Genomic DNA, 13001 nt, shown 5'->3' with positions numbered 1-13001 from the left:
GCTCAACTGTGCACTGGATCAGTTCAACTGTGCACTGGATCAGTTCAACTGTGAACAAGATCAGTTCAACAGTGCACTAGATCAGTTCAACATCAGTTCACTGTTGAACTGATCTAGTGCACTGTTGAACTGATCTACTGCACTGTTGAACTGATGTTGAACTCATCCAGTTCACCGTTGAACTGATCCAGTGCACCGTTGAACTGATCCAATACACCGTTGAACTGATCCAATGCACCGTTGAACTGATCCAGTGCACCGTTGAACTGATGTTGAACTGATCTGGTTCACTGTTGAACTGATCTGGTAGATCAGTTCAACAGTGCACTAGATCAGTTCAACAGTGAACTGATGTTGAACTGATCTAGTGCACTGTTGAACTGATCTAGTGCACCGTTTAACTGATCTAGTGCACTGTTTAACTGATCTGGTGCACTGTTGAACTGATATGGTGCACTGTTAAACTGATATGGTGCACCGTTGAACTGATCTAGTTCGATATTGAATTAATATGGTGCACCGTTGAACTGATATGGTGCACAGTTGAACTGATCTAGTTCACTGTTGAACTGATCTGGTTCACTGTTGAACTGATGTTGAACTGATCTAGTTCACTGTTGAACTGATCTACTTCACTGTTGAACTGACGTTGAACTGACCTAGTTCACTGTTGAACTGATGTTGAACTGACCTAGTTCACTGTTGAACTGATGTTGAACTGATCTAGTGCACTGTTGAACTGATCCAGTGCACCGTTGAACTGATCCAGTGCACCGTTGAACTGATCTAGTGCACCGTTGAACTGATCCGGTGCCCTAGATCAGCTCAACGGTGCACTAGATAAGTTCAACGGTGCACTAGATCAGTTCAACGGTGAACCGGATCAGTTCAACGGTGCGCTGTTGAACTGATCTAGTTCGCTATCGAACTGATCTGGTTCGCCATTGAACTGATCTGGTGCACCTTTGAACTGATCCGGTGCACTAGATCAGCTCAACGGTGCACTAGATCAGTTCAACTGTGAACCGGATCAGTTCAACGGTGCGCTGTCGAACTGATCTAGTTCGCTATTGAACTGATCTGATTCGCCATTGAACTGATATGGTGCACCTTTGAACTGATCTGGTGCGCCATTGAACTGATCTGGTGTGCCATTGAACTGATATGATGAACTATTGAACTTATATGGTGCGCTATTATTGAACTGATTTAGTGCACTGTTGAGCTGATCTAATTCACCGTTGAACTGATCTAGTGCACTGTTGAACTGATCTAGTGCGCTGTTGAGCTGATCTAGTTCACTGTTGAACTGTTCTAGTGCACTGTTGAACTCGCTGTTGAACTGATCTAGTTCGCTATTGAACTGATCTGGTTCGCCATTGAACTGATCTGGTGCGTCTTTGAACTGATCCGGTGCACTAGATCAGCTCAACGGTGCACTAGATCAGTTCAACGGTGCACTAGATCAGTTCAACTGTGAACCGGATCAGTTCAACGGTGCGCTGTCGAACTGATCTAGTTCGCTATTGAACTGATCTGATTCGCCATTGAACTGATATGGTGCACCTTTGAACTGATCTGGTGCGCCATTGAACTGATCTGGTGTGCCATTGAACTGATATGATCTTGTTCACAGTTGAACTGATCCAGTGCACTGTTGAACTGATCTTGTTCACAGTTGAACTGATCCAGTGCACAGTTGAACTGATCCAGTGCACAGTTGAACTGATCCAGTGCACCGTTGAACTGATCCAGTGCACCATCGAACTGATCCGGTGCACTAGATCAGCTCAACGGTGCACTAGATCAGTTCAACAGTGCACTAGATCAGTTCAACAGTGCACTAGATCAGTTCAACAGTGCACTAGATCAGTTCAACAGTGCACTAGATCAGTTCAACAGTGCACTAGATCAGTTCAACAGTGCACTAGATCAGTTCAACAGTGCACTAGATCAGTTCAACAGTGCACTAGATCAGTTCAACAGTGCACTAGATCAGTTCAACAGTGCACTAGATCAGTTCAACAGTGCACTAGATCAGTTCAACAGTGCACTAGATCAGTTCAACAGTGCACTAGATCAGTTCAACAGTGCACTAGATCAGTTCAACAGTGCACTAGATCAGTTCAACAGTGCACTAGATCAGTTCAACAGTGCACTAGATCAGTTCAACAGTGCACTAGATCAGTTCAACAGTGCACTAGATCAGTTCAACAGTGCACTAGATCAGTTCAACAGTGCACTAGATCAGTTCAACAGTGCACTAGATCAGTTCAACAGTGCACTAGATCAGTTCAACAGTGCACTAGATCAGTTCAACAGTGCACTAGATCAGTTCAACAGTGCACTAGATCAGTTCAACAGTGCACTAGATCAGTTCAACAGTGCACTAGATCAGTTCAACAGTGCACTAGATCAGTTCAACGGTGAACCGGATCAGTTCAACGGTGCGCTGCTGAACTTATCTAGTTCGCTATTGAACTGATCTGGTTCGCCATTGTACTGATCTGGTGCGCCATTGAACTGATCTGGTGCGCCATTGAACTGATCTGGTCCACCATTGAACTGATGTGATGCTCTATTGAACTTATATGGTGCGCTATTATTGAACTGATCTAGTGCACTGTTGAACTGATCTAGTGCACTGTTGAACTGATCTAGTGCACTGTTGAACTGATCTAGTGCACCGTTTAACTGATCTAGTGCACTGTTTAACTGATCTGGTGCACTGTTGAACTGATATGGTGCACTGTTAAACTGATATGGTGCACCGTTGAACTGATCTAGTTCGATATTGATTTAATATGGTGCACCGTTGAACTGATCTGGTGCACCGTTGAACTGATATGGTGCACAGTTGAACTGATCTGGTTCACTGTTGAACTGATCTGGTTCACTGTTGAACTGATCTAGTTCAATGTTGAACTGATCTAGTTCACTGTTGAACTGATGTTGAACTCATCCAGTGCACCGTTGAACTGATCCAGTTCAATATTGAACTGATCTAGTGCACTGTTGAGCTGATCTAATGCACTGTTGAGCTGATCTAGTGCACTGTTGAACTGATCTAGTGCACTGTTGATCTGATGTTGAACTGATCTAGTTCACTGTTGAACTGATCTAGTTCACTGTTGAACTGATCTAGTGCACTGTTGAACTGATGTTGAACTGATCTAGTTCACTGTTGAACTGATCTTGTTCACCGTTGAACAACTGATCCAGTGCACCGTTGAACTGGTCTGGTCCACCATTGAACTGATATGATGCTCTATTGAACTTATATGGTGCGATATTATTGAACTGATCTAGTTCGCTATTGAACTGATCTGGTCCACCATTGAACTGATATGATGCTCTATTGAACTTATATGGTGCGATATTATTGAACTGATCTAGTTCGCTATTGAACTGATCTGGTCCACCATTGAACTGATATGATGCTCTATTGAACTTATATGGTGCGATATTATTGAACTGATCTAGTTCGCTATTGAACTGATCTGGTCCACCATTGAACTGATATGATGCTCTATTGAACTTATATGGTGCGATATTATTGAACTGATCTAGTTCGCTATTGAACTGATCTGGTCCACCATTGAACTGATATGATGCTCTATTGAACTTATATGGTGCGATATTATTGAACTGATCTAGTTCGCTATTGAACTGATCTGGTCCACCATTGAACTGATATGATGCTCTATTGAACTTATATGGTGCGATATTATTGAACTGATCTAGTTCGCTATTGAACTGATCTGGTCCACCATTGAACTGATATGATGCTCTATTGAACTTATATGGTGCGATATTATTGAACTGATCTAGTGCACCGTTGAGCTGATCTAATGCACCGTTGAACTGACCCAGTTCAATATTGAGCTGATCTAGTGCACTGTTGAACTGATCTAGTACACTGTTGAACTGATCTGGTGCGCCATTGAACTGATCTGGTGCACCGTTGAACTGATGTTGAACTGATCTAGTACACTGTTGAACTGATCTAGTACACTGTTGAACTGATCTAGTACACTGTTGAACTGATCTAGTACACTGTTGAACTGATCTAGTACACTGTTGAACTGATCTAGTACACTGTTGAACTGATCTAGTACACTGTTGAACTGATCTAGTACACTGTTGAACTGATCTAGTACACTGTTGAACTGATCTAGTACACTGTTGAACTGATCTAGTACACTGTTGAACTGATCTAGTACACTGTTGAACTGATCTAGTACACTGTTGAACTGATCTAGTGCACAGTTGAACTGATCTGGTTCACTGTTGAACTGATGTTGAACTGATCCAGTGCACCGTTGAACTGATCCAGGTCAATATTGAACTGATCTAGTGCACCGTTGAACTGACCCAGTTCAATATTGAGCTGATCTAGTGCACTGTTGAACTGATCTAGTACACTGTTGAACTGATCTGGTGCGCCATTGAACTGATCTGGTCCACCATTGAACTGATATGATGCTCTATTGAACTTATATGGTGCGCTATTATTGAACTGATCTAGTGCACTGTTGAACTGATCTGGTTCACTATTGAACTGATATGGTGCACCATTGAACTGATGTAGTGCACCATTGGACTGATCTAGTGCACCGTTTAACTGATCTAGTGCACTGTTTAACTGATCTGGTGCACTGTTGAACTGATATGGTGCACTGTTGAACTGATATGGTGCACCGTTGAACTGATCTAGTTCGATATTGAATTAATATGGTGCACCGTTGAACTGATATGGTGCACAGTTGAACTGATATGGTGCACAGTTGAACTGATCTGGTTCACTGTTGAACTGATGTTGAACTGATCTAGTTCACTGTTGAACTGATCTACTTCACTGTTGAACTGACGTTGAACTGATCTAGTTCACTGTTGAACTGATGTTGAACTGATCTAGTTCACTGTTGAACTAATCTAGTTCACTGTTGAACTGATCTTGTTCACAGTTGAACAGATCCAGTGCCCCGTTGAACAACTGATCCAGTGCACCGTTGAACTGGTCTAGTGCACCGTTGAACTGATCCGGTGCACTAGATCAGCTCAACGGTGCACTAGATCAGCTCAACGGTGAACCAGATCAGTTCAACGGTGCGCTGTTGAACTGATCTAGTTCGCTATTGAACTGATCTGGTTCGCCATTGAACTGATCTGGTGCGCCTTTGAACTGATTTGGTGTGCCATTGAACTGATCTGGTCCGCCATTGAACTGATATGATGCGCTATTGATCTTATATGGTGCGCTATTACAGTTCAACGGTGAACCGGATCAGTTCAACGGTGCGCTGTTGAACTGATCTAGTTCGCTATTGAACTGATCTGGTTCGCCATTGAACTGATCTGGTGCGCCTTTGAAATGACCTGGTGCGCTACTGAACTGATCTGGTGCGCCATTGAACTGATCTGGTCCGCCATTGAACTGATATGATGCGCTATTGAACTTATATGGTGCGCTATTATTGAACTGATCTGGTTCACTATTGAACTGATATGGTGCACCGTTGAACTGATCTAGTGCACCGTTGAACTGATCCAGTGCACCGTTGAACTGATCCAGTTCAATATTGAGCTTATCTAGTGCACTGTTGAGCTGATCTAGTGCTCTTGTGAACTGATCCAGTTCAATATTGAACTGATCTAGTGCACTGTTGAACTGATCTAGTGCACTGTTGAACTGATATGGTGCACCGTTGAACTGATCTAGTTCAATATTGAACTGATATGGTGCACCGTTGAACTGATCTGGTGCACCGTTGAACTGATCTGGTTCATAGTTGAACTGACTCAGGGAGTGGCTGAACCGCCGTTTTTGGAGAACTCAAGCAGTTTCGTTTCCTCAGCAGGACGATGCTCTCTAACCACACACGCCAGCCCACACAATCACTACAGTTACACTGTACACTGAAGTTTTCCTTCAAAATAAAAGCTATACTGCCGTTTCCGTCAAAATAAAAGCTTAAAAGTGCAGTATGAATTGCTGACAGCTAGCGGTTTAAATGCAGTCCAAATTCAAAATATCCCTTTTAAGTGTAGAAATTAGGAAAGAAATATTTTAATTTCCCTACTGTAGTGTAAAGCAAAAATAGTATACCTATGAAATATTCATTTTCATTTATTTTACAGTGCAATTGTTTTACAATATATGGCTTTTACTATCATAGGAATAACAATAATATAAAATTGTTATTATATTCTAATTTGTTTGGCTTCCTAAAACACCAGTGTGAATGTAATGTGAATGTAAAAATAAAAAGAGGGTTGAGTCCCCTTTAAAGTTCAGGTACAAGTTAATTCACTCACCTTTTTCTGACTTAAGAAAAGTTAAGAACATGGGTTGCAGCTCTTAATTTTGAACTCTCAAAATGCATCATATAGAATAATTCAACTTTAAAATGTACAAAATCTTAAATTTTTTTCCAATTCTTCATTTGTCTTTTTTTTTTTTTTTTTTTTTATATTGCAGTAAATATCGTATTGTGGACTTCATATCGCAATATTATCGTATCGTGAGATGTTGATATTGTTACATCCCTAATATTCAGTCATTATTGAGCTTGATTCTGAAGTTGAGCTCTGATTGATGTGTGTAATGTTCACATGTGTGTTAGTTTGATCCTCTGAGCCCCGTCTCCGCCACGCTTGACCTGCTGTTAGTAGAGGACGTGAGGGTGACCCCTGACACCATCACCATATACAACCATCCCGATGTGACGGTAAGCTCACACACATGCCTGATTGCTCTGGATGGTCTGGAAGAGCGTGTCTGGTGTGTGTGTGACACCTGGTGCTGGGGTTTTCTCCTCTGCAGGCGGATCTGATTCTGCAGCAGGGCTCAGGGTATTTCTACGTTAATGCGAGCGTCGGGGGAATCGCAGACGTCACGTTCCAGGAGTCCCAGGGAATCGCTCAGGTAATGCTCAATAGATAAGCTCTGTCAGTGGTATTTGTGGCATGTTGTTTACAACAAAAACTGTTTCCACATAGCATGAAGAAGAAGATCTGAAGTAGCTCATTTTGTCCAGTGGTGTGGTACAAATTTCAACCTTGTTTTAGGAAGAAAAGCAAATCACGTGTTGCCAGGGGTTTAGGGGATCATAGACCTCCATCTATTCAATCTATTCTCATTAAACAAGTGTGGAAGGCCCATACATCTCTGCTCTAGAGTACAGCAAATGATTTACTTTTACAGTAGACTTGAAAAATAAATGTATGGTTTTATTCTAACATGTACAAGCCAGGGGTACAAGCCAGGTATTGGAAGTGTTCAGCTTAAATTTCAGCTTGTCGTTTTGTGAAAAATACAATAAAAGTTCAAATTTGTCAGTAAAACTTTTAAGGTGAGACTTTCTGTTGGATTTTTCTTTATGCAAACAATTCCTTCCCTTTTGAAAAAGACGAATGTTTAAATGTAGTGAATGAACTATAGTAATAATAATGAACTGTATTTTTAAAAAACCTTACATGCAATTAAATATTAATGAAAAAAATTAGTCTACTGAAAAAATGTACTTTGTAATAATATCAAATTAAGTTTTACTTTTATTTTTTTAATCATTGTTTTAATAATGTTTTGTTGTGCTTTAAAAAGTAGTTATTTCGATGTGTTGACTAACATATTAAATCACATGTAAAGTACTTTTTTATTTTTTAACTTAATTTTAAGTGTATTGTGTTATTCTATGTTAAACTTAATATATTTCAAATGCACTGAATTACAACTTCATTACAAATGTTTCATTTTAAATAGGTTTAAATACATGACACAAGTTTCATTAGAAATGACATATTAATTTAACATACATATTTGTTCAGTACAAATGTCAGTACATTTGAATCATATTTCAACGATAGTGGAATAAAAAAAAAAACTCTTAAGTTCAACAATTTGATTCTAATATAAATTTACACTATAATACCGTTTCATTTAATTGCAATAAATATTCCATTTTAGGTGTCCAAAAACATTACATTCAGTTGACATTTAAATACAGTATAATGTGTAAAGTAAATCATATTTCAACGATAGTGGAATAAAAAAAAAAACTCTTAAGTTCAACAATTTGATTCTAATATAAATTTACACTATAATACCATTTCATTTAATTGCAATAAATATTCCATTTTAGGTGTCCAAAAACATTACATTCAGTTCACATTTAAATACAGTATAATGTGTAAAGTATAGTATTCTTTATTCCTTTATTCTTAAACATATTATTTATTCCTTTATGACAGACAATTGAACTTTACACCGACATGTCTGTTTTACTTTTTTTTATTTTTTTTTTTACTGAGAAAGAAATGAAGTTATTTTCTTTGGAATATGTCAATAAAGCTTAATTTATGTTGAACCTGGAGCATTACTTCAACACAATATTTCAAAAATCCATACATTAGTCATATTTTCTAGTATTTCCAGTCATTAAGGCTGGTGATTGCTGTCTGTGATTATTTGTCTATTAAAATGACAGAAAAAATATTACACGCACTTGCAATGACTTCTGTTGAGCCTTACAGCTGACTACACAGTATTAGTTGTTAAGAACTGGTTTCTTCTGTGGTCTAGTTTGAATGTAATCTCATTTGGTTGTGACTCAGGTGGTCCCGGCTCAGGCGGGGGTCTTGCAGGTGATGGTTTATGACCTTTGCCTCAACTTCCCTTCTCCTGCTACGGCTACGGTTCACATCTCTGATATTCTAGAGGTTTATGTGCGTGTGGTCGACAAGGTTGGTGACATCCAATCCAAAAAAAACAAAAAAAACAATCATTCATATGTTAAAATAATTCTTTAAAGAATTTCACAAAAACAAATCAGTTTTGAAATTCCATGCATGTGCATTTTATTAATGTTCAATCAAAAATAAAGTCCTGATGACACATTCATTTCAGGTGGAGATCGGCAAGTCAGTCAAAGCATATGTTCGGGTTTTGGATGGCAACAAGAAGCCTTTCCTGTCCAGATATTTCTCTGTCATGAACCTGAAGCTGAGGGCAGCGTCCTCCATTATATCCCTGCAGTGAGTAACCGTTTCTAGATCTCCTGAGCTTTGTGTTCTGCTGTCTGAGAGAGCTAATAAACCTCTGCTGTTTGTCAGAGCTCTGCCCGATTCCTCAGAAGAAGATACAGCCACATTTCTGGTCAAAGGTCTGGTGATCGGACAAACTAGTGTGTCTGCTGTCATCATAGACAAAAATGGCAGGAAAATCACGTCTGCACCCCAGCAGATTGAAGTAAGCCTCTCCTGTGCCCTCATTTGCAGCTTGATGAATGGTTTGCTCCAAGTTTAATGTGTGTAGTGTTTTTTCAATACCTTTACCAGATCCTGTGAGAAGATATGCTTTTTGTCTGGTATTCAAAACCCAGTCAGCAGTCAGTATAGTTTTGGGACTTGCTGTTAACTGCTTCTGGGTGTCAGACAAAACGCTGCTGACCAGACAAAAGGGATCTGTTTTGACGGATCTAGTAAAGGGACTGGATCTAATATTGCTAGCATGAAGAATCCAAAAAACATATACTAAACCAGGGGTGCCCACACTCTTTTGTGTGGAGATCTACGTTTTTTAAAAATGAGAAACTCGTACCAAGTGAAAAATAAATAAATAAAATACATATAAAATAAATAAAAATGCTTGTTGTGATGCATCTTTATATTGCATTAATTTAATTATTAATTTTCAATAATAATAATGTTAAATTCTTAGTTCCCCTGTAGAACCAGGCCTGCATTTACCTAAAGCAGTGGTTCTCAACCTTTTTTACTCCAAGACCCCCTCCTCTCTAAATCAGTACTGCAAGTCCCCCCAACCTTTTCTATTAAAACCTTTGTATTCTAGTGTTATTACTTTTCAATTCCATGTAATTCTTTTTAAACAAAACAAATTCAAGATAGATTTAAACATTGTGTTCTTTTTTTTTTTTTGCAAACAAACTTTGCAAAAATGCCACTGCAGATATTCTATCTATACAACTTAAAAGTACGTAACGCTCAATTATACAGTAACAAATAAGCACAAGTCGACCTGCATTACCAAACAAGACCACAGGGAGATAGATGCCAAAGGACTGCATGTAAACCACTATACAGATCCATTCAGAATCACTAAACACACCAAAATACAAATGAAAAATGAAACCATTCTGCATGTGTGGAAATTTAGCGATCTGAAAGCGGCTCGACGTTATCAGTGAGCAGTTCCTCTGCGATCAAGCGCTCATGTTTGGAGTGTCTGATGCCCATATGTACATAAACACCACTGATCCTCAAAAACTGAGCATCTGTTATAAAACACTCGCTGTATACAACTACTGCTTTTATCCAGCCGGGAGCTGTAGTTTGCTGTAGTTATTTAGATTTTTAAATTATTTAACATATTAATCATTAAATTTTTGAATTTATTATATTTTAGTTTGTTATATCCTCTAAATAATAGATGAATAAATGAAGAATGGAGAAAGCTACTTTCTTGAATCTATACAACAGGTTGCTACTAAAATTTCAAATTCGATGCTTAGTTTCTTTGTGATGATGGAGAATCCTAAAAAAAAACGTTTTTTTTGTCTTTTTTTATCTGTAGGTATTTCCTCCCTTCAGGCTGCTGCCCAGAAAAGTCACTCTGATAGTCGGAGCAATGATGCAGGCAAGTCATCCGCTTTCTCAAACTGATCTCATTTAATACAGCACACTTCACTTGTCTAATGCACTCAGATCTGATGTGAGTGAGCAGATCAACACACAAAACACAAGTGAAGCCTGCACGATTATGCATACATCTTGCATGTGTTCCCTCATGTGCTAGCCATTGTTTTGCTTGTACTACAGCATTATGGATGAAATAATAGTCGGACTGCCACTGGCAAACATCTCTGGTTATGACATGGATGTCTGCTTCCCAGATGACAAGGATGATAACCTGCATCTCTTAACGTTTGGATTATAAAAGGAATATACCACACCTTACAACTGGAATTAAATTTGGGCCACGCTTTAGTTCGGGGTCCACATCTCACTATTAGCTATGGCTTTTGTCTCAATAAACTCCTAATTTGCTGCTTATTAATAGTTAGTAAGGTAGTTGTTTAGTTTAGGTGGATTAAGGGATCTAAAATATGATCATGCAGAATAAGGCTTTAATATGCGCTTTATAAGTACTCAATATGCTAGTAATATGCATGCTAATAAGCAACTAGTTAATAGTGAGAATTGTTTTGATGTGCTGTCACAATCGAGTGAACATAAAACACATATAACTGGCTCTGATGCCTGTGATCAGTGATCATCTTCAGAAATCGACTGACTGGATGCACTGCACCTGTTCATTTGTAGATCACGTCAGAGGGAGGACCAAAGCCCCAGTCCAACATCCTCTTCTCTCTGTCCCACGAGAGCATCGCCTCTGTCAGCGGTCTGGGGCACGTCAAGGGCCTGTCGGCGGGCAACATGAGCGTGACCGGCGTGGTTCAGGCGGTCGACACGGAAACCGGCAAACTGGTGGTGGTGTCGAAGGTGATGCTCCGCAGACAGAAGCTGCATTGATCTGTGTGACGAGTGAGTTAAACGCCGTCTCTTACAGGATCAGGTGGATGTGGAGGTGGTCCAGCTGAAGGCCATTAGGATCCGAGTTCCTATCACCCGAATGAAAACGGGAACGCTGGTAAACACACTTTATGAGTTCAGTTTTTATCTGCAGAGTATTGTAAGGTTGTGATTAGGGCTGGGAATCGAAAATCAATTCCAATTCCAGAATCGGATACTTGTTGTAAAATTAAAAATTGCCTGTCAATTCCTGTGTGCGCATCTTTTTTTTAGGTGGCGAAAAGGGGCTGTTAAAAATGTACTTGTCTTTGAATCATTCGTTCAAGAGATTAATTCAAAAACATCCAGTAATGAAACAAGTACATCTTGAGTGAGTCATTGACTCGTTCCATTCATAAATTCCATGAGATTTTGTTTACTTGTCTAATGGTTCTTCTTCAGAATTGTAAGAGAACTACAACCTCCATTTAAAAAAAAATAAAAAGTCTCAGGTTATCCAGAATCGTGCAGCTCTATTTGTATGTACAAATAGAGCTGCACGATCTATTTGTATTTTTGTATTTACACATACCATTCAGTGGGTTGTTACATATGTGTAGTTACACAAACATTACAGCTGTAGATACTATGTACCAATGTGTACTTACACTGTGGTTACATACTATGTACACATCTAGTTACTATGTAAGTACACAGGTATTAGAGCCACTTAATATAAAGTGGGACCTAATTTAACCACATTGGAATCGATGAGCAGAATCGGAATTGGAATTGATAAGATTGAAGCGACACCCAGCCCTAGTAGTGATAAAGGCTTGTTCTGTGGCTGTAGATGCCGGTGTATGTGATGGGCCTGACCAGCAGCCAGACGCCATTCTCCTTCGGGAACGCTCTTCCTGAACTGACCTTCCACTGGTCTGTGACTAAGAGAGACGTTCTGGACGTTCACACGCGCCATGCAGAGGTCAGAATAACACTCTCCCTGTGCTCTACAGTGCTTGATTTCAGTATCTGTTGTGTTGATTTGAACTTTGTCACAGTTTGGGCTGGTATCTCAGTATTTTATGATAGGTTTAACAACCTGTTGACCACTTACTGATTTTTACGGAATGAACGCAAAGGAACATTCAAAATCATATTTGCTTAAAATGAAAATTCGTTAATTAATTTTATAACAATACAAGGGTAAATGATGACTTAATTTACATTTTTGGCTGAACTATCTATCCCTTTAAGGGTACCATGGAACATTCAAAATCATATTTGCTTAAAATGAAAATTCGTTAATTCATTTTATAACAATACAAGGGTAAATGATGACTTAATTTACATTTTTGGCTGAACTATCTATCCCTTTAAGGGTACCATAAAAAAAAAAATGATACAAAAAGAGCAATCTTCCGTGTGCAGTGGTGTGGTGGTTCAGATGAAGCTGTGTGTGTGTGTGT

General features: G+C 39.2%; 1 protein-coding gene across 1 annotated transcript in view; it reads left to right on the top strand.

Annotated features, from left to right (window-relative positions):
• The window catches only part of LOC107675171 (nuclear pore membrane glycoprotein 210-like), a 48600-nt gene that overhangs the window by 19591 nt on the left and 16008 nt on the right, over positions 1-13001 (top strand). The window contains exons 19-27 of the mRNA XM_016469427.1: positions 6627-6731; positions 6827-6928; positions 8617-8745; positions 8909-9036; positions 9115-9250; positions 10595-10657; positions 11344-11523; positions 11591-11671; positions 12386-12517. Of these exons, the coding sequence (XP_016324913.1) occupies positions 6627-6731; positions 6827-6928; positions 8617-8745; positions 8909-9036; positions 9115-9250; positions 10595-10657; positions 11344-11523; positions 11591-11671; positions 12386-12517 (1056 nt within the window). The remainder of the gene's footprint in view (positions 1-6626; positions 6732-6826; positions 6929-8616; positions 8746-8908; positions 9037-9114; positions 9251-10594; positions 10658-11343; positions 11524-11590; positions 11672-12385; positions 12518-13001) is intronic.

Source organism: Sinocyclocheilus anshuiensis, unplaced genomic scaffold (genome assembly GCF_001515605.1).
Source record: "Sinocyclocheilus anshuiensis isolate Anshui unplaced genomic scaffold, SAMN03320099.WGS_v1.1 scaffold1556, whole genome shotgun sequence".
Taxonomy (NCBI): domain Eukaryota; kingdom Metazoa; phylum Chordata; class Actinopteri; order Cypriniformes; family Cyprinidae; genus Sinocyclocheilus; species Sinocyclocheilus anshuiensis.
This window is presented reverse-complemented; position numbering and strand designations above follow the sequence as displayed.